The sequence below is a fragment of the Pyrus communis genome, chromosome 9 (assembly GCF_963583255.1).
Source record: "Pyrus communis chromosome 9, drPyrComm1.1, whole genome shotgun sequence".
Taxonomy (NCBI): domain Eukaryota; kingdom Viridiplantae; phylum Streptophyta; class Magnoliopsida; order Rosales; family Rosaceae; genus Pyrus; species Pyrus communis.
The window spans coordinates 22,471,271-22,493,668 of NC_084811.1; the positions used below are offsets into that span (position 1 = coordinate 22,471,271).

The window sequence follows — 22,398 nt, forward strand, 5'->3', positions numbered from 1 at the left end:
GTAAATAAATAATACAAACAAACAAATAAATAAATAATACAAACAACATAATTATAATGTAACAAATAAGTAACAATAAATAATAAATTGTTACCTGATCCGAGTAATTTTCCCCACTTCGAATATTATTACTAGCTTGTGCCAAAGCGTCTCTCCACGTACTAAACGATTGGCTAAGTAATTTCCAACGACTGGACATCGATTCTTTGGTTCTTTTCCCACCAATTTTCTCAAGAAAACTGGTATGAATAAGACTCCACATTTCTCGCAACTGCATCTCATTACCCGTAAGCGAACTATGAGTAACTTCAACCCAGCTAGTACACAACGCAACATCTTCAATAAGCGACCAATTCGTACCTGCACCAGTGGTCATTTTGTTGAAAAAAAATGGATTCAAACTTTGAGACAAAGAAAGGAATGTGATTGAAAGTAGTTGAGAAAATATGAAATTGTTGTGTAAGGTAGATGATAATGAGAAGGTATTTATAGAAAAGTAAAAACAATTTTTTTCACAATTTTTTTCAGATTTTTCAGATATTTTTTTGATTTTTTTTTAATTTTTTACAATTTTTTTAAAATTTTTATTCAATTAATTAATCTCTGCCGTTGGATTTAAAAAAATTTGAATTCCAACGCGCCAGATTGTGCCACGTGTCACGACGGTAACTTTTCAGATTTTTAAAACTATTTTTTCATTTATTTTTTAATTTATAAAGCATTTTAATATCCACCGTTGATCTCAGATCGAACGGTGGATATTAAATCTGATTTTTTTTTTTTTTTTACCGTTGAGATCTAACGGTTCACATTAAGTGACCGTTAGGATCTAACGCACCGTGGGAAGCCACGTGGCTTCCCAACGGTAACTGACATTTGTTTTTTTTTTCTGACTTTTGTGTCGGGACGCGCCCCCACGCACGGGTGGGGTGCACGCGCCTGACACAAAAAAAATAAAATAAGGCGCTGACGCCACCCTGGCGTCAGCATTGCGTCACCCCCACCTCGGGCTCAAGGGCTGGCAATGCCTCACGGGCCCTTTGCTCGGGCTTCCCCCATCCACCGGGCTGGGTCACGCTGGACACCTTCCACCGGCCCTCGGGCCATTGTTTTGGAGCCAGTCCCCCGAGTAATTCCCAACGGTGGGAATGCTCTTAAGTGCTGGCGAGATAATGCATTTTTTTTTATATTTTATAAGGGTTTGACAACAGTGTATCAAATAAATATAATCCAACCGTGGCAAAAATTCTTTTTAAAAAAACCCTAAATCTTCTAAATATATTAATTTATTAAAAATTAAAATTAAAAAAATTAAAAAAAAACTAAAGTTAAACCCCCCCGGGGCAACCCTCCCTCTGCACCCCACCCCCAACCCCTGACCCTCCCTCCATCCGCACCCATCCTCTTCCCTTCTCTACACACCCCCCACTCTCCTCTACACACACCCCCCCCCCCAACTCCTTAAATCCACATCCATTCCAAGAACCCGGCGATGGCAAGACGGGATCTGGGTTTATTTATTTATTTATTTTTTTTGGGTTGCAGGTAGGGGGTCGGGGGAAGAAGATGAAGATGGGAGAGAAGCGCCGGGGGGGGGGGAAGACAGGTTTATTTTTTATTTTTTCTTCTTCTTCTTCTTCTTGTTTATGGGTTGCACGGAAGAAGATGAAGACGGGAGAGATGGGTTTGGGGGTTGCGGGGAGAAGACAGGTTTCAGTTTTTTTTTTTTTTTTTTTTTTGAGAAAATTCAGATTTTTTTAAAAAAAATAAAAAATTATTATTTTTGTCACGTGGCAGACATTTGGCAGGCACGTGGCATATATGTGGCAGCCAAATCAGCGCTTAACGGATCAATGGATGGAAAATGTAATGGAGTTATTATTTTGAAATAAAATAGTACTTAAGGTATGAAAGTGAAATATTTTGAAGATGTTATAAAGAATTGAAATAGATCTTAAATCTACGGTATGAAAGTGTAATTTAGTCAAATAAGAAAGAGAAACCCTAATAAGATCCGACGTACAAATGATTGCTGCTGTATGCATTGTCTCCTTTGGACTTTGCAATGGGTTCCAGTGAGTAGGTCCCATTCCAACATCCCTCCATCCCACCGCCATCATTATTGATCATTGGCTCTTCCTCCTCATTCTTCCTCGCGCCCATAACCAAAGCTTTGACCTAAAACTCTCTTTCTCTCCCTTCTCCCCTCTCCCCTCTCACGTCATTACACTGACTCTGACCCAATCTCCCATCATTAATCCCCACCTCACGCGGAAGTCACGTGACTTCTGGCACATATTCAGATCTGCATTAACCTACTCAACCATGATACATGCAATAATGCTACGTACGTATTCACATGTTTTGGGTACTGTACGTTTGTAACAAGGACCGACTATATCTGTCGTGTCTTTTTTGATAACGAGAGAAACAAATACATTTATGCGATATATTTTCAGTTAAGAAATTAATTATTAGAAAAATGTATTTATTTGACATCTCGTTGTACATATTTTATTCTAATCAAATGAAATTCTCTATTGGATTTGTTAAAAAAAAGAAAAAGGAACTCACATTTAGGCTTCACTTCACTTGAAGAAGCCCCAACCAAGGCATATATATGTGTCTTTAGTCTTTACAGAAAATTTCAAGAGCATACATGATACAAAATTGATGTTCAAGGTCGAGTTTCACATGTGATAATTGTGATTTCCAACCAAGTTGAATGTAGTGATTAGAGAAGGTGGACAATTAGGACGAACCAATGTGTCCATGATTTGATCTAAATATCAAAACCGCCCACTTTTCAAGCCAAAATTTGAAGGGAATCTCGTGAGAAAATCAAATATATCTCGGAAAATTGCCATCTAATAGTGGGTGGAAAAATGAGGTTCTTGAGCTAATTCACATGCATGTATCCTAAAATATGGGGAGTTAACCTATGATTACGCAACCTACACTCGTACCTTGTAAAACAAGATAAAGTTGAGGACGTGGGACTTGGAGCTCAAGTTCAATGCCTATAATGGCCAATAATGAATAACCACACCAGCATAAGGCGTGAGAAGAATGGCGTGATATTATAATATACTACAATCAATTTGAACGAACATTGGTTAGAGCGTCAAAGTATTTTTTTTTTTTTTTACATATATTTCTCATCTCTAATTGATGACAAATGAAAATTGGTATATTACTTTCTGAACGAGGCTACAAGATTGTTGTTGGAGGATCCGAAATTTTATGCTCCAACACTAATTATTGTAAAACAACAATAGATGAAGTTTCATTTAATGACCAAATTATTACGAAGTTAATCAAATGGTTAACGATTCCAATTTTGGCTGAACTTTTGTAATGATGATCTCCCGAAAGGGTTTCCATCACTGGACCACATGGAGATATAGTTTAACATTATTATTGACATGACGTTTTGCTAATTCGTAATCGATTGTCGAAGAATTGAAATTTGAGCAAGAATTCATTCAAATCAAAGTTGTTTACTATATATTATTGTATATTTAATGTGAAAACTAGAGATATTAAAAAGATATAATGATTAAAACAAAAACTGTATTTACGATGGGTTGTTTCTCCACGAAAACCCCCACCCAAGAGCACTCTAATTCCTTCAAAATTGAGAGTTGGATTTCTAATACTTGCGTGGTCTTGTGTTTTCATTCCGATTTGGTTAGTAAACACATGAGTAATCTGTAACGAAAACTAACTCTTTATTGTAATTCTAGTTTATGAATATGTAAACACTTCATAAGGATTGTACTCAAACAAACATTTTTTTTTTCAGATCATAATAGTGGGATATCGCATGATATGAGGTATATTATCCAAGGTTCTTAAAAAATGCTAGGCGCTAGTCGGGCGGCAGGTTAGCGCCTAGTGCCTAGGCAGCTAAACAGCGCTTAGGCGGATTTAAGTAAATTTCTTGTATATCTTGTAAATAAGTGCATATTGACACTTACAAAAAATTATACTTGTATGAAATCCATGGATAAGATAATAAAAGAATGATCAAATGCAAAAAGAGTATCCAACAAATCCAAATTTTAAAAACACATTAAGCATATATGCCATATAACCATAGTGAGGAGTATTGTAGGATGCCACATGTACAACAAGTTCACAATTTAAAACAACATAAAATGGAAAATAGGAGGAAAATAAGAAAATTTAGTAATGTAAGATACTTATCTTTAGCATCCCGGAATTTAAGTTGATACACGACATACCTATTCTATAAAAGTAACAAAATTTCAAGGTCTAATTAGAACTTAGACTTTAAACAAATTTCACAAAAAAAATAAAAAAATAAATAAAAATAAATAAAAAATAAAACCACCCAGCCGCCTAGCACCGCCTAGGCCACCTAGAGCCACCCCGATTTTTCTAGCTGTTTTGCACAAAATCACCTCGGTTCCAAGACGGCCGCCTAGAACGTTTTTTAGAACACTGATATTATCACACCCCACAATGAGGTATCGATTATCCTACAGCTTGCGCAGGCACCCGCCCATCAAGGCTATAAAACCTTTCTCGATTCACAAACACATCATTCCTTGACTACCAAGAACAACGCATTCCCTTTCAAATACGGTAAGACGTCTATCCATGCAGTAGCTAAGTGCGAATGCAAGTTTAGACTAGCAAATTGGAAATTCCACGCCTTGCATGACCGGGCTGCAAACAGTCTAATCTTACTTTGACTATATATCAATTGATTCGTGTCCACCCAATATTTTCTATGACTCTATATCTTCAATCAAAGGTTTGAATTCTACTATCCGATAACACAAATCCATTTCGGATTCTTGGGTTTGAACTCAAATCTTTTCTTACCTCCTTATCTGACTAAGCAACTAAGAATATATTAGTAGATCTAGAGATCACGAGGCACAAATAGAGGGGCTTCCCCTAAATTACGCCATTATACTATGTCACCTTTTTCTAAACTAAGCCATAAAAAGATTGCATAATCTACGCTTAAGCACGAGATGATTTGCTTAAGTTTAATATTAGAAGTAGAAGAAATTTTTCAGTGTGCCGAGAACACAGCCTAATACACTAAGTGTCATAATACAATTAGTTGGAAAACTTATTTTTCAAGTGTTCAACTAATTGTATTATTACACTTAGTATACAAGATCGTGTTTTCGGCACACTAAAAAATCTCTCTAAAAACAGTACCAATCATCTGATAATATTACTTTGGGAAATATCCATATTCGTTTGACGAATACAAGTAAATGGCGGCAGCAATTCACACAGTGGGCTCTCAACAAACGTCCTTCTAGAGATGCCAATTATGGCTTTTACCAATTTTTCTTCTTTTTGATTATGGTCGTGATCATTTGTCATATTATATAGTTTTACAACGGCAGATGTTTTGACTTTGTTTATCAAATCATGCTCAGCCACATAATGTGGTTAACTAATTATAACATAATACCATTCATCTCTAGGATAAATGATGATTCTTACCATTCATCTCTAGAATATATGATGATTATTCTCTCATGTACTTCACTTAAATTGTCTAGGATCCATTAAATGTGGACATATTGATCAAGTAAACTCAATTATTTTCATATCAACTCTGCAAATCAAGTGATATATTTCTAAATTGATACATCTGTAATTATGATTAACTAGTTATTTGTTTAGTGATATTTATTTATTTTTTTTTTAAAATCTTAAGTTTAATTCCTATCTACTAATTAGTACTACGGTTTAATAATATTCATTTACATAAAAAAGTAAAAAATCTCAAGTTCAACTCACATGTATGACATATACATTTTATAATTTTGTTTAATTTGCTACCTTATTAGTGGCTGACTCAGTATATGACCTAAAACAATTTTGATTTTCACTTTAAGTCACAAAAGAACACAGTAGTCTCCGCATACAAATATCAATACAACAACAATCCTAATCGAAAGGTGTCATGTTAATATGATTGATGATTTATAAGTCAATAATACCACGTGGCAAAAAACCAGTGGGTATCCTTGACCTAATGACTAAAATGGTCAAATTGGTGATTAGGGGAAGGAATGCAGAGGTTGATTTTTCTTTCTTCAAAATTTTAATTAATTATATTATTATATTTAATATAACAAATCGGCTTTTCTGATATAGTGAAAATTCTACCGTTGTGTGACTTTTCACCGTGGAGTCATGCGTTATTTTGTGCGACGGTTCTCAGTAGGAAGGGTCCCACCCTGTAATTCACATATATCTACCTCTCTCTGAGACCTATCATTAAAGCCTGCATGACTTTCAATTATTGCAATGATCCCAAAAGCATGACATATCTGACCTGCTCACATCTTCTCCATGTGTATTCTAATTACGACTTGTTTATTAAAGCTAACCCACGCGTGTGGGACCAAAAAATACATCAGAAATAATTGTAACCATAATACAAAACTCGAAACCCCCCAAAAAATGAAAAATAAAAGCATTGTACACATGTCGGGGAGTGTATCCGATTGGAATTTTGAAGAATTTTAACCCTTTTAATAAATTTATGAGGTATTCAATCAAGATTTTAAGTGTTTATTTGAAATTCAAGATGTATTCAATTAGAATTTTAAGATAGTTTATTAAAATATTTAGAAGTCCGAGTCTATTCAATTAGAATTTTAAAGAATGTTATAATATTCCAGATGTATTTAATTAGAAATTGATTTTAACGAATTTGAGAAAGTTGAGGAATTAAAGGGAATTGGAGATATTTCGTAATGTATTTTAAGCATCTACAAATTTCACCTCTTCCTATGAGATTTCGAGAGAATTGAATCAAAATTTTATGTGAAATCTCTACAAATCAATTAAACTCCATATAAGTTAATGGATTTATAAATCCATTAAAATCTTTCAAATTCTCAATTGAATACATCCCCTTCATTTCAAACGAGAGAAAATCTGTCTTAAAAGTCATACTCTTCAGTTTTCATAAACTCTTTGATATTTCGTGCTTTTAAGACATCTCAATATTTTATAATGTTGTATAAAAATTAATGTTAAATTGTAGAGTGACATAGAGTTTATAAAGACTTTTATCTTGAGAGAGTTTTCTCAGCATTACCCAAACAATTTGGTGATTTTGTATTTGAAGAAAACCCTAGTCAGCTAGGAACAGCTCGTATATAATGGACACTCCATTGGATACCTCTTTTTTTTAGGGTAGTTTCAATGTTTTGATGGCTATAAAAAGCTATGACCACACCACCAAGGGCTGCTTAAAAGACACAAAAGCAGCTTGCCCCCATAAACTATACGAAAAAGCAATTAACGAAAAAGGGCTTCTCTCTTGGAATGGTAAAAGATGATCACTTTGTCTGCTACACACAAAAACACATTTATAATAGTCAAACCTAGCTAGACTAATGTCTACTTTATATGCTTGTCTAACACGTTGATCCTATGAAATATACATGGAAATTAATCAACTTGATTAGAAAAGTGTGATTGGTTAAGTTGATTGAAGGAGTGTGATTATCTGTTTACACTCAGGTTTTGATATTTGAAAAAGTGTAATACTAAAGAGATCAACTTTAGAGATTAAATTTACAAATTAAATTATGTGTTATTAATATGAATAAATATATTTATCAACGTGTAAGTAATAAATCAATCATCAACTTATATGTCTTTTAGCTTTCAAAACTTTGTCTACAAATTTAATCTCCCTAGCATTACTCTCCGAAAAATACAGAGATTCTCTCAAAGTATGATTTTTCATAGACTCTTTATCACCTTACAATTTAATGACAATTTTCGTGCTAACATTATAAAACATTATGCCAAAACGTGAGGTGGCAGAGAGTCCTGCTTTTGAGAGTGTCTACTTTTGAGAGTGTCCCCTTAACATCTCTCTTGATATTTTGTAATTTAAACGAATTTAATTTAAAATACGTTAAAGTAGTTTTTTGATAATTTAATACTTGATAAATTACCAACCTCGGTTAAATAATATTTTATGACGGACGCGACTTGGAGATAACAAGAATCCGAATCCTCGCTGAATCCTCTTTATGAGGATCCTGGTGATCCGTTAATTGTGTCCGTTTATCGTATATCGCGCGGTCAGAAATTATTTTAAATTTATTTATTTAAAATTAAACTCAAATAGTATCTGACAAAAAATGACCGTACGATTTACAAGGAACGGACACGATTCATGAATCATCAGGATCTCACAAAGAGGATCCAGAGAGGATCTTGTTGGGAGATAACAATGCTAAATTAATAATCGCTAAATTTATAAGGTAATACATTATAAAATAGATCCTACATAATATATAAATTAATAATTCTTTGGTACATAATACTTATAATTCGACTATGAGGCTTTCCTGCTACAAAGTTCGGGTCACTTGTCGTCACTTGATAAGGATACAAAGCCTGTGTTCAGCAGCGAAGTTAGAAATAACATGTATAGGGGCACAACTAAGCAATTGTGAATGCATGCCCTCGTGGAATTCCAAAAAGAGCACGCAAAATGCCAATTTTTTTTTTTTTTTTTTAAATTTTAAAGGAGGTATTTTGCTGAGGACTTGGCCAAGATAAACCCAATGTGTGCAGCATACATCCATACACGCTGTGCCATTTTAATTGTATTTTTAGGGTCAATATTGTTATACTGATCAAATATATATTGTGTATATGTATAGGGTTTAGATGTCAAATTTAATAGGCGTATGGGAGGAGGAATTCTTCTTCATGAGTTGCCAGAATCAACTCTACAACTAAACATTTTTGTGTTACATCAGCCTCCTAACGATTTTGGACGAGGAATGAGTGATAGAGTGGTTGGTGGTGGCGAGTTAATTATTATTCGTCATAGTCCGATTCAACGTTGTATTGAGTGACAGAATGTGACTGCGATTTAAGCAGAGTCTTGATTCTTGCTTAGATTGCCTTTTTTTTTTTTTTTCTAGCCAAAAACGTAAGGGTACGTGCCCTCTGTGTCACTTAAAAAGAATCACCCCTGGCTATGTTCCTATCTAATGACGAATAATGTTCCATTGCCAAACTCTTGTTATCAACAATGTTTTTGAGTTTTTTTTTTTATTATTTCGCTTAATAGTTATTTGCATTGTGATTGATCAATCTAAAGTAAAGCAGAAGAGAAGTTTTTGTGGGCGACAATATCGATTAACCGAGTCACGAAGAAAAAAAGAGCATGCAAGTCAAATGAAATCTTGTGCGGTCAATCTGACCAATCCACCCAAGGTCCCAATGTTTTGCTCGTATCCGTTCACCTATCAAACCAGCATGCTGTGGTCGCCGAAGAACAGTAGTAGGCTTGGTGGATGATACGTCTACAAAAAGTAGGTAAAGTTGCATCAGCAGCTGTTGGAAGCCCTGGTTGTTTAGTCAGCGGTCCAAAGCCACCGGAGGCAGAGTCATTTCATTTCAAGTTGCGTCACTGATGATAAGGAAATAAAGAAAAAAACTTGGAAACTGCAAAAATCACTTTAGATTTAATTGGCTATCATTTGAATACAAACAAAACCCCAACAGTGCATGCCTAACAAATATCATTGTGTATTCTGTGTGTTTTTGTGTTTGGTAAGAACACACGCATCATTCCCCTCATATTACCATGATGATGATCATGATAACGATAAATAAACAAACCTACATGCCTCTATCATGAACTAATATTTTTTTGAAATAGGATTTTCTCCGAATTCACTTTATGGTGATTCAGAGGATTAATCAATCGTATTTATTTATCGTACATCGTGCAATTAAAAATTATTTTAAAATTTTAATTTAAAATTAAATATAAATAGTATCTAACGAAAACTGCTCCCACAATGTACGATAAATAGACATAATTAATTAATCTCCGAATCCAAAGAGTATTGTTGTCTATATTTTCCTATACTCAAAACATTTTCACGTGATCAAATTATTTCACTCAAATTATAATATGCAAAGATTTAAGTATCTTCTAATGAGGTGAGTGCTAAAAGAAGCAAAGAAAACAATAGTATCATCTCAAATTATAATATATTAATTTATTTTTATTAATATGTACAAAAAGTAGGACTGAGACTATATAATATTGAATCGTGTACTTACACTGTAATACGTAAAATAAGACCTTATGCGACTTGTCCTCGAATTTTGTTAGTTCAATTGACAGATATTTCAAGCCCACCATCCGAGCCTTCGAATTTTATAATGTTTAAATAATTGCTTTTCATATATTAATGTCATGATAATCATGACCCTTGTTTAGAGAAATTTTTTATTATGATTGGAATATAAAGTAGTACATTATATGCTATTTTATAAATAATGAGATATGTATGTTAAAAACTTAAATATTGAAATTTTTCATCATTTATATAAAAATACGTGATGTACCAATTGTATTTCAATCACAATAAAAAAATTTCCCCTTTGTTTGGTAAGAAAACAATAATGTAGTCAGTGGGCGACAGTAATCACATAAATAAACAAAGCCGTTTGCAAGCAACATATATACTGCCAATAATTTATTTTGTGGTATAAAACAATCTGTTGCCTTGTAGGCTTCTACCAAATATATAATATAATACACACACACACACATAGGTTACATATCTTGACCAAAAGAAAAAATATCTAAATGTTAAGTATGGTATCGTATTCCTATTATTTTCAGCAGTAAAGTCAAACTGATTATCTGATCCAATTTTTAAGTCTTGCTTGACACATTTTTCTCCCACACTAAATTGATAGTTATTTGTTCTCCAAAAACAAAAAAAAAAAAAAAAAAAAAATGATAGTTATTTATTTCACAAATGGTTTTGTTGGAGACCACTAGCACATTAGAAAATGTTTACTTGTTCAACACTCTGTAAAATTATAGTGGTGAATTCTTCTTTTTAATACTGAATTACGTCCAATTTATCTTTTTTAATAAAATGTTTATCTTTTGAATTGAATCTCATACCAGTTAAAAATTATAATTTCATGACTACCTGATTTCCTTATTTCACAGTGTATATAAAATAAAGAATGCCACCAGATCTCAAAATAAAGAATGAAACATGTTGTTAGTATTACGAAACAACCATGATATATATACTTATTTTTCTTATATCTTTTTTGTTCAGAGTAACGTTAGAGAACTATTTTAGACTGACGATGACAATTATCCATACAAATTTTTTAGTGTGATTCAAGCAAACTAACAAAAAAAATGCAGTTAGAATTGGAAGAACATTTCATACAAATAGTACATGTATGCGCAAATATATTTGACTATACCGAATATTTATTGTGTTTGTGCTCTGTTTTCGTCGGACCCCTCTCTTTTCTCTACTCTCGTGTATGAACCGTTGTATAATTTAATAGATTCACGTGCGTTTGTCAACCTGGATTTGTCGGTCAATCCTACTCTTTTTCTCAAACCAGAAAACAAAGAAAAAGGAATAAAAGAGTGTTTTAGAGAGAGAAACACGCCCTCCTCTCTCTCTCTCTCTCTCTCTCCCCCCCTGTTTTTACACAATAAAAACAGAAGATTTTGGACTGGAAGACTACCGCTAGTCTTTTAGACTTGTTCCCTTTGGCTTCTTTTTAAACCCCTCTCATCGCTTCCATTTCCACCAAATATTATTCAGCCACAACTAAAAATGGAGCTAGCTCTGAGCTTAGGGGATGCTTCAAAGCCGTTTCTCTTTCTTGACAAAGCTCCAAAGATGGGCGGCAACATGGATATAGGGTTTTGCATGGGCTTGGGGACTGCTGCTTTCAGTGCTGCACGATCGGATGAGAGTAGCAGAAAGAGCACCTATGAAGTTTATGATCAGGAGGAGAGAAGAAGTAGGATTTCATCAGATCCACCTCTTCAGCTTAATCTCTTGCCTTCTGCTCCAGTTCCTCGTAGCCACGTTTCTTCTCAGCTTCGCTTCCCATGGCTTACTGATAATCGTAAGATCCATTTCACCATGAGATTTTATTATTTTGTTATATGTTTTTTGGAAAATGATTTCTAAAACATTCTTTTTTCTCCCGTACACATCTATCTATTTCTGTCTTTTGATTCTTGTTTGATTTACTCGATCTAAAGGCCACAAATAAATTTGCATGGAATGAAAATGGGATGTTCAAATAATTTTCCTATGTTGTTTTGTGTTTGGTTGCTGAGAAACTCAACAAACTCAAGGGAAAATTTTAAATTTTGTACTTTCTATTAAAATCCACTTGGTAGAATTTCGTTTTTTTGTTTTATTGGGTTGATTTCCTAAACACCCAAACTTAATTAGAAAGTGAAAAGAAAATCTTTAAGCTGTATTTTCCAATTAAAACCCACTTCGCCAAAATTTTAAATTTTGTTTTCGTCTGGTTAATTTTCTTAGAATCCGAGCACGACCCAACTTTTTACTTCATGTTGGATTATGTGATCATTTTCTTATATTGGGTTAACTTTGTTACAGTGGCTGTGTCTGAACCGGCCGGTTCATCAGATGGACCGGGAATAGGGTTAGATGTGAACCGGATGCCGGGAGTGTTGGCCTCGGCTGAGGAGGCCGAAGATGCGGCGGCTCCGCTGTCATCTCCGAACAGCACGGTTTCATCGTTTCAGATGGATTTTGGAATGAGAAATGGAGGAAGATCGAGCAAGAGAGATTTGGATGTTGACGCCGACAGAGCGAGTGATGACGAGGAGAACGGGTCAACTCGGAAGAAACTCAGGCTCTCTAAAGATCAATCGGCTTTTCTTGAAGAGAGCTTCAAAGAGCACAGCACTCTCAATCCTGTGAGTCAAGAAACATAACAAAAAAAAAAAAAAAAAAAAAAGGAATATTGAAGTACAAGTTTCTTTTTTGTTAGAACTTTTAGAGTAAAAAAAAAATCCCAAATTTTAATTTTTACTGATTGTTTGTTGGTCAAATTTTTAATATATGCAGAAGCAAAAACTTGCTCTGGCTAAACAGTTGAATCTTCGTCCACGGCAAGTGGAAGTGTGGTTTCAGAATCGAAGAGCAAGGTATGCTTGTTTTATTTATTTATTTAATTTTATTTTTTCTGTTATGTAATTACTTCTTTGAGTAAACTTCTAGTTTGTGCCATTAACTATCACCCAACTTTCAATTTCCCCTTAACTTTTTAATTGGAAAATTAAGGACTTAAACTAATTTTTTTAACCGATTTGTCTCTCCTGTTAATTTTTCATTCATTCCATCCAAATTTCTGTTAAATGGAAGCATGTGCACAATATGTCTGGATAGTTCAGTCGCTTCATTCTTTAAAATAATTGAAAATTTTAGATTTCTAAAATATAAACCTATGCAAATATGTGTGATTTTATAGCTTTTATGTCTGAAGGTCTAGTCATGTGATGTTTTTGTCCACAAATGAGAGTTACGTGGTTTGCATATGATAAAAGTTACCGTTAATCTAGATGAAATCTATGAAAAACTAACGGTAGAGGGAAATTGGCCAAAAAAATTAGTTTAAGTCCTTAATTTTTCAATTAAAATGTTTAGGAGGAAAATCAAATGTGAGGTAATAGTTCAGGGGCAAATCGACAATTTACTCTTTACTTCATGTCATGTAACCACTTGTGATCAATCATGAAATTTTATTATAAACCAAAATTTATGTATCCGCTGATAAATCAAATTTCGCATAAGTACAGTGATTTTGGCACCCTCTTTCCGTTTTGCGCATCCTTCTTTATTTTTTATTTCTGAATGAAAAAAAAACAAATGAAAATAAAGACGCTGAAATATACTAGGTGGAGATGTGCTGAAATTATTTCGCTTGGCATAAATTCAAATGTGATTCATGTTAAAAATATTTTGGTTTATTCTTTTGTTTTTCCATTGAAAAAATTGGACGAACTCTTGACATTTTGATCCTATGTTTTAAATTAGTTGGCCTTCTTCAAATTACTGACTTTTGTTTGGAAAAATGATGATTAATTTTGCAGGACAAAGTTGAAGCAGACAGAAGTAGATTGTGAGTACTTAAAGAGATGCTGTGAAACACTGACAGAAGAGAATAGGAGGTTACAGAAGGAACTGCAAGACTTGAGAGCTTTGAAGACCTCTCAGCCTTTCTACATGCAGCTGCCTGCCACCACACTCACCATGTGCCCCTCATGTGAACGCGTGGTCACCACCGCCTCAGCCAACACCTCCACCACCACCACCACCACCACCAACCACCACCACCACATAAAGTCTGCTCTGAACAACAACAAGCCAAGGTTAAATCCATTTACTGCTGCTCAAGTCCACATACAGCAGCATCAAGGTGCTGCTGCATGACATGCCAACATAGAATCTGATATCATGCACTCTCCATTCCATTTGTATATATTTTTGGCTTGGAGTTGGGTTTTAATTATTTTTTTCTTTTGTTCTCTTTATTATTTTAGTTGTGGTTGTCCCAATCTTTGTCTCCGTGGTTTCTTTCTTATAACTTTTAGAAGCCAGAGAATGAAAGGGTGATATGGTATATTTTGGTTATTGAAGAGGAAACTAGAAACGGTTTTGCTAGAAAACATTTTTTGTTGGTATTGGGTTATTTTATGGTGTTTTGACAGGGAATTCTATATATTTGTTATGATCGTTTTCCAATTAGAGAAATGCTAAGGTGATTCACACAAAAGTGAGATTCTATGGATTGTTTTATAATATTAGTACGAGAATTTATGTTATGTGAGAGCAGTTCCACCGGGGAACTGATAGGCCGGTACCCTGCAAAAAAAAAGGCCTTGCACCCAGGCTTTGCACTCCAGCCCAGCCCAAGCCAGGCAAGAGATCGGCCCATGGGACAGCTTACATGACGCAGGTTGACGTCAGTCTTTTTTTTTTCTTTCTTGTTTTTGCGCCAGAGAGGGAGTTGTTGTGGAGGTTGAGGAGTGGAGCTGATCGAGGAAGGATGGGGTATCGGGAGGGAAAGAGCCACAGAGGGAGAAGGCAAATCGCCTAAAAGTGATGGCTTGAGTTCGTCGGAAAATCTGAAAAAAAATGCATCGACAGAATGTTTGCATCAACGCAAAGGTTTCCAACATGATTTATTAGTTAGAAACCATAAGAATAGGATTGAGAACTTACTCAGGTGAAATGCGAGATTTCACCAAGAATTGGACCTTGAACTCGTTGGAGTTTGTCCGTTTTCCTTTGTCGGAATCACATGCGGAGAATTAAGCCCTTGAATTAACCACAAAAATTGCAACACAACATGATTTAAAGCTCAAGAACACAATACAATGGTAGAAACATCACCTGGGTTAGAGATTGAGAGCTCAAGCTCTCGACTTCAATGGTAGGACCTCGCACCATGCACCGATGCCGTATGCAAGGCCATGGTTGGGTTCCTTGAGCTCCAGGGATTACAAAAATAATATTTTGTGTTTGATTTGTTGAAGGTTTTGAAGAGGAAGGAGAAGGAGAGCTCACGGGAGTGAGCTGGAAAAGAGAGAGAGAGGGAGAGAAAATAGATAGAGGGAAAGAGAGAGAGAACCAGTCAAATGAGGGGGAAAAAGGTCATTATTTTAAATGTCTAATTGTAGATGCATTTTGTTTAATCATATTTTAATAAAATGGACTAGGCTATTTTTTGTTAGGGGTGGAGATGCATTTGGCCTATTACTATTTATTGGGGTCTATCACTGTTTATTGAGTGGATAAATGCGCTGGATGCTGACGCATTTGTGTTAGAGGTGGAACCAAAGAGTCCATAGAGAGTTGCTCTTTGAGAGGATCGCACATTTCTCTTTCATTTATATGTTACATTTATGGCTCCACGTTTTCCCATTGATCGCTTGCATGAGATCAATAAATAACCGAAGATTTCCTTTGCCAGACAGTTAACAAATATATGAAAGATCTTGCTTTGAGATATGATGACTGCACGTACAAGTATTTTCATGTTTGTGGAAGATTTTGGCTTAGCATGTCCTTCGAGAAGACATCTTACTGGGGACAATAATCGGATGCAGTTTAGGCATTTCTATTTTCTTCTCACGCATTTTTTATGATACGTTAAGAAAGAATTAATCAAAAGAAAATCTATAAGGGAACACAAATGATCAATGGGTAGAAGAAAATGATGAATGTCAAAATTACGATCCAATTAGATTACAGTCCCCATGTAAAACAAAGAGGGAGGTTTTTCAAACTAAAGAGCGATAGTCTCGTGCAACTTTTCATCATCTTTTTGGAGCTCAGGACCTCTGCCCGAATTTTCACTGAGCAATAGTCTCGCTTTCCATCATCTCAGTGTAAGACTCAACCCAAATAATGTTAGCATGCTATCTAGATCACTATCAATACAGAAGTAAAGAGACTTACTTGGAGCAGTCATTATCTTAGCAAAAGGAAGTCTTCTACTCACTCGAGACTCAATGTTCTGATGGTGATAGAACCCTTAACTTAGAACCTTTTCTTTGCAAGGAGGGAGTCCTTTTATAAGTATAACCTTTGCCAATTTCCATCTATCGTGGAGTATTGGTTCTTTACAGTTATTTGTAGTTTCGGATTGCAAGTTGTTTCCTGATCACAATCACCACATATTCCTTGATTATAGGAAGCAGTTTTACACGTTTACAACTCCCACCAGTTGACAATTGGCAACTGCATTTCTTCCTTATATACAATTTAATTTAGTCCAATTAGGTTTCTTACATTCTCCCACTTGAACGTAAACTAATCATTGTATTGAAATAATATGCCGATTACAACACTGATTCTTTAGTGATCGCATTGAGTCTTTACGCTACCAGCATCCTCACATCTACCAGGATCAGTTCAAACATTGAACTCCAGAAAATCATATGCAGCTGATTGGCACATGCACTCTGAAATTACAAACATTCAAAACTAATCTGTATGATGTCATGTTCTTTGATTGTCTTTGGACAACCACGTCTCCAATTACTGGATTTCAACCTATCAATTGCTCACATCAAATTTTATTGACATAAGTTTTGCAATATGATTAATCACTAAGATTAAATGATGCATACAATCCAATAGGTCCAATTTAAATTGACAGATTCTAGGAACTAGACCTTAATCGAAATGACATGCATGCATACATAAATACACATATAAGCATGCAAACATATATATGTAAACGCACATTTCTTACTCCCACATTTCATAGGACTCCAAGGATTCGAGCCCCATCCTTGTGACAGGTTCTTTGAACACTCTAGAGGCAATGGTTTCGTGAGTGGATCAGCAACCATTGATTTTTTTTTATCAATGTATTCAATCATTATCGATCATTTTCTCACTTCTTCCTTCACATACAAATCTTTCATGTTCATCATTCATGCATGTTTATGTTACACCTTTGGACAAGAAACATAAACAAGCACTATTTGATAATTGATTATGTAACCTTATTGTATAACAACCACATAAAAGATTAAGAAGACAACTGATATTTTAAATCTTTGGACAAGAAAACAGTCAACTTAATTCTCTTAAAAATGTTATACCCTGAAAACATCTCAAACCATTCATGCATTCCTCTCACATGAAACAACATCAAAATATGATACAATCATATTCAATCCTTTATCAAACTCCAATGAGTTTGCCTAATGCTTCCAACGAAGCCTCAATTTTGCCCTATGCAGATAAACTAGTTATTCAGTGAATAACCATGACATACAATTTTATGTGACACCTTTGGGCAAGACACATAAAATATCAGTTATATGCAATCTTAATCATGCATCCTTATTTGCATAGCTATTTCACAAAAATTTCAAGTTACAACTCAAATCATGTCTTTGGACAAGGGAACAAAGTTTGCTTAAAACTTTTATAAAATACTGTACACTAAATCATAGTTCAAGCCATTCATTATTTCTCTCTTTTGAAAGATTGGTCTCATGCAATGAACCGTCACTCACAAAATTCAATTAAGAATCCCTTAAACAAAAATTCCTAATAATTCCCACTTTGGTGAAGATTTATTCAAACATTTGTTCATGTATAAAGATTATTAGTGTTGATATCCTGCATAAAAATTTAGTTTCGATAATTTTGATACAATTTTTTATTTTTATTTTTATTTTTTATTTTTATCAATGTTTATGCCATACTTGACCAATTTCGAAACTACCAAGCACCGGTCAACTTCATACCTTCAAGGACCCATTGAGAGGTTCATGCTCAGGCACCCATGTCGAAGCACAAGAGTTTTCCTCCAACCAGGAGACTAATCACAGCATGACACATGTCAACATCAGAATAAAACTCATAGAGTCCTACATCAATCGTGGACAAAAGCTGAAGACTCTCCTCAACTATAAAAGAAGACCATTCTCCTACAATTAAGCCCTGATGACATCATTGTACTTAAACTATTTATTAGAACCCACTAATGATGATTATGCATAAACTTATGTATATGTGAAAACCCTTCACCATTAATGAGAACTCCTCTACTTCATGGACGTAGCCAGACTTAGGGTGAACGACGTACATCTTGTGTTTGCTTCTCTATTTCTATCTCTTTACATATTACCGTCACTAGGTGACCAAAGCAACCGCGAGGGAATATATATCACAAACTTCACACTTTACGTTGTTCCAAAGTCTCACTGATTTTGTGCATCAACAATCAACACTCCTTGAGCTTGCATCTGAATGAGCTATGAATACAAATCAAGTTCATTTAATCAGGCATGTTTATATCACATTTTTAGCAAGAGACATAAATTGCCTTAATTTTTTACGGTATAGTCATCACACAATAGATTAAGATACAACACAATTCAAATGAAGAGCATAGCGTATACATCAGGGCTACTATTTATGCTTTTGTCTAAAACTCTAACACTTCAATTCGATGGTAGTAGGAAAAAACAAAGAGTAATAGAAGATAAAAGCTAAGAATAAAAATATGAACCCTTCTGCAAGTTTTATTTATTTATTTATTTTTTTCGGCCTAAGAACTAACATTAATTCTTTCTACATTATTATAAGAGACGTCAAAAATTCATTTACATTCTTAATTTCACTCTTTAAACACAAATATATCTATCTCAAAGCAGCCATAATCCACTTCTATTTTGCAAATTTTTTTTTGCACGTAGATAAATAGTAGTGCCCAGTTTTTATCATTTTGTAAGTTCCGTATGTAGAAAATCCTTGGGTCTTTCTGCTTAAATCTTATTGCCAAGCTTCCATTAGAGTGGGGCCCCACAACGAGCCCGCCGATCCAAAAATCAAACACTCAGAACTTAGATCTTCTCCCCACCGTGAATTCCAATTGACAGAATAAACTTAAGCATTTCTGCTTGTATTTCTGTTGTGATCTTTTGTCGTCCCCTCTAGGTTTGCAAGGGTCCTCGTACTATTATATCTAGTCAAATCTAGTAAATTCGATGAAGATGTACTCTTCATAATCCTCTTTTTTATTTTGGTACTTAGATCTTCATCTAACCTTGATCATCTGTGTCTAAAAGTTTGATTCTCGAATGAAAAACAGGATTTGATTCTCGAATGAAAAACAGGATTGGCACTTAATGATATCGCATACGTGTTATCACAATGTATCACAGGTGGATGAGGTAGAAATACATTCAAATCTTTCAGAATATATCTCTCCCAAGTAATATCTGCAGCTGTATGAGCTAATGTTTTATAATCAACTTTTGTGGAGCTTCTTGAAACTGAATTTTGTTTCTTAGACTACCAAGAAATAGGCTTGCTTCCAAGAAATACCTCATAACATGTCAATGACCTCCTAGTATTGAGGTCTGTAGCATAATCTACATCTGAAAAGGCATTCAAACTTACTTCTGCAGTTGCTGAATAACAAATACCAGATTGAATTGTACCTTGCAAGTATCTGAGAATTCGTTTCACTGCTGCTATATGTACATCAGTTGGTGAAGTCATGAATTGGCGTACATAATTCACTACAAAGGCTATATCTAGCCTTGTGAATGTCAAATATTGAAGAGACCCCACAATATTTCTCTAGATACTAGGATCAGACAGTGGTTTGCCTTCTGTCATAAGCATTGAATTGTGAGGCTTGCAAGAAGTTGTTGTAGGTTTACAAGACTCTAAACCTGCTTTGTGTATAAGATCCTTGATATACTTTGTTTGATTTACAAGGATATCTCCATTATCCCTGTAATGAACCTGTAATCCCATAAAGAATGTAAGTCTCCTAAGATCTTTCAAATCGAATACTTTAGACAATTCTTGCACTACTTTATTGATCTATGAAGTGTTGGAACATGTGAGTATAATGTCATCGACATAAAGCAATAAGATCACAATATCATCATCATCCTTTTTCATGAACAAACTTGTATCTGACAGTGAAGCTGTGAACCCCATTACAACCAAATAGCTAGTGAATTTCGAATTCCAAGCCCTTGGTGCCTGTTTTAGACCATATAGGGACTTGGATTAATTTGCATACATGATTGGGATGTGAAGAATCAACAAAGCCTTGTGGCTGTTTCAAATAGACCTCTTTTTGTAAATCAGATAGACCTCATTTTGTAAATCATCATGGTGGAATGCATTTTTGATGTCCATTTGTTTTAAATCCCAACGATTCATTGCATCAAGAGATAAAATGATTCTCATTGTTGTATGTCTCACAACAAGACTAAAAGTTTCAGAATAATCCACTTCATGCTCCTGAGAAAAACCTTGTACAACCAGTCTAGCCTTATACCTTGATATACTCCCATATGGATTCTTTTTCACCTTGTAAACCCACTTACTTCCCACTATTGATCTGTCATTAGGTGTAGGAACCAACTGCCATATTCCTTGTGCTCTCAAAGAATCATATTCCTTTTGCAAAGCTTGCTGCCATTGGGGTATGCTTGATGCTTTTCTAAAACTTAATGGTTCTGCAATATCAGTGACTTGAGTAACAAAAGAGAAACCTCCAGAAAATGGTTCATCTTTTGTTAATTACAATGTTTGTAATTCAAGGAATGTGGCCAAATATGCTACATAATTTCTCTTTTCAATTGTTCCACTCTTCAACCTTGTTACCATAGGATGCTGAGAAACTGAATTTATCATAGATGTAGAAATTCTAGGATTTATAGTATCCTGAGATGAGATAGGAAGAAGTACCTTTAATTGGGAGCTATGATGGACATGTAACAAGGGTGATGAGACAGAAGTTGGAGTAGAGTGATAATGATGAGGTGTTTCAAATGTTGTTGAGTGTGACAAACTTGAAGAACTAGAATTCCCAATTTCAGGTATATACTGATCTGCATTTATGTGTACCAAACTATGTTGAGTGTCTTGAGTTGAGCTAGAATTTGAAGTAGATACTAAACCATTATCTTCCAAAACTAGCAGTTGAACCAATATCGGAACATATCTAGACTTCTGTGTATCTGAAACCCCTTCTTTAAGTGGTGACTTTTGACATGGAAAAACTGACTCATCATGTATAATATGTCTTGATAAAATCAATCTTCTAGTTTGTAAATTGTAACAAACTACTCCCTTATAACCAACTAAATATCCCAGAAAAAGACAATGTGTTAATCTGGGTGGCAACTTATTGGTGTTAATGGTCTAAGATAGGGATAGACAGCATTTCCAAATACTTTAAAATGAGACAATTCTAGTATTGTTCCAATCACACACTGATATGAAGATTTCATTTCAAGAACCCTACATGGCATCCTATTGATCAACAGAGTTGCTTGTGCACAAACATGGTACCAAAACTTAGGTTCTAAATTTGCTTCAGCCATTAATGTTCTACAATTTCCACCACATGTATGTGCTTCCTCTCAGCAAAACCATTATGTTAAGGAGTATAGGGGCATGAAACAATATGTTTAATACCTTTATTTCCCAAGAAATCATTGAACATTTTACTCATGTATTCCCCACCTCCATCAAATTGTAAACACTTCATAGATACACCAAATTGATTCAAAACAAAAGCATGAAACTTAAAAATATGAAAAGTTTCTGATTTATTATCCATGGGAAAAATACACATAAATCTTGAATATTCATTTACAAAATTCATATAGTACCTATACCCTTTTATAGACTTTGTTGGAGATGGACCCATACATCAGTATGAACTTTATCAAATAGACTACTAGCTCTAGTTTGTCTTATTGGAAAGGGTTGCCTACTCATCTTGCCCTGAACACATGGAAATACAAGTATTAGAATATGTACTAAATGGTATATTAGAAGCTTTCAACATTACATTCAATATCTCCTCAGAAGGATGCCCAAGTCTCTGGTGCCAATCTGATTCTTGAACTCTATTTCCCATAAAAGCAGCACAATTACTCAACTTCACAGCAAAGGATCCTGAAAATATACTTACTAGAATCTTGAATAACTCTTCACCATCACTCTTTCCTTGTATAAAAAAAAATGT

The 22,398-nt window shown here is 34.6% G+C and overlaps 1 protein-coding gene across 1 annotated transcript; it reads left to right on the forward strand.

The window, feature by feature from the left end:
- Window positions 1-11,510: 11,510 nt before the first annotated feature.
- LOC137745862 (homeobox-leucine zipper protein HOX11-like) lies at window positions 11,511-14,754 on the forward strand. The gene is made up of 4 exons (XM_068485894.1): window positions 11,511-11,955; window positions 12,462-12,784; window positions 12,936-13,015; window positions 13,961-14,754. The coding sequence occupies exons 1-4, from the start codon at window positions 11,658-11,660 to the stop codon at window positions 14,298-14,300; spliced, it is 1,041 nt and encodes a 346-aa protein (XP_068341995.1). The 5' UTR covers window positions 11,511-11,657; the 3' UTR covers window positions 14,301-14,754.
- The last annotated feature ends 7,644 nt before the right edge of the window (window positions 14,755-22,398 follow it).

What these genes read in the sequence shown, in the direction of transcription:
- LOC137745862 (XM_068485894.1), top strand. Translation starts at nt 11,658, where the DNA reads ATGGAGCTAGCTCTGAGCTTAGGGGATGCTTCAAAGCCGTTTCTCTTT. An exon ending in AGCACAGCACTCTCAATCCT is followed by an intron (nt 12,785 to 12,935) that starts GTGAGTCAAGAA and finishes TAATATATGCAG; the next exon opens with AAGCAAAAACTTGCTCTGGC. An exon ending in TTTCAGAATCGAAGAGCAAG is followed by an intron (nt 13,016 to 13,960) that starts GTATGCTTGTTT and finishes TTAATTTTGCAG; the next exon opens with GACAAAGTTGAAGCAGACAG.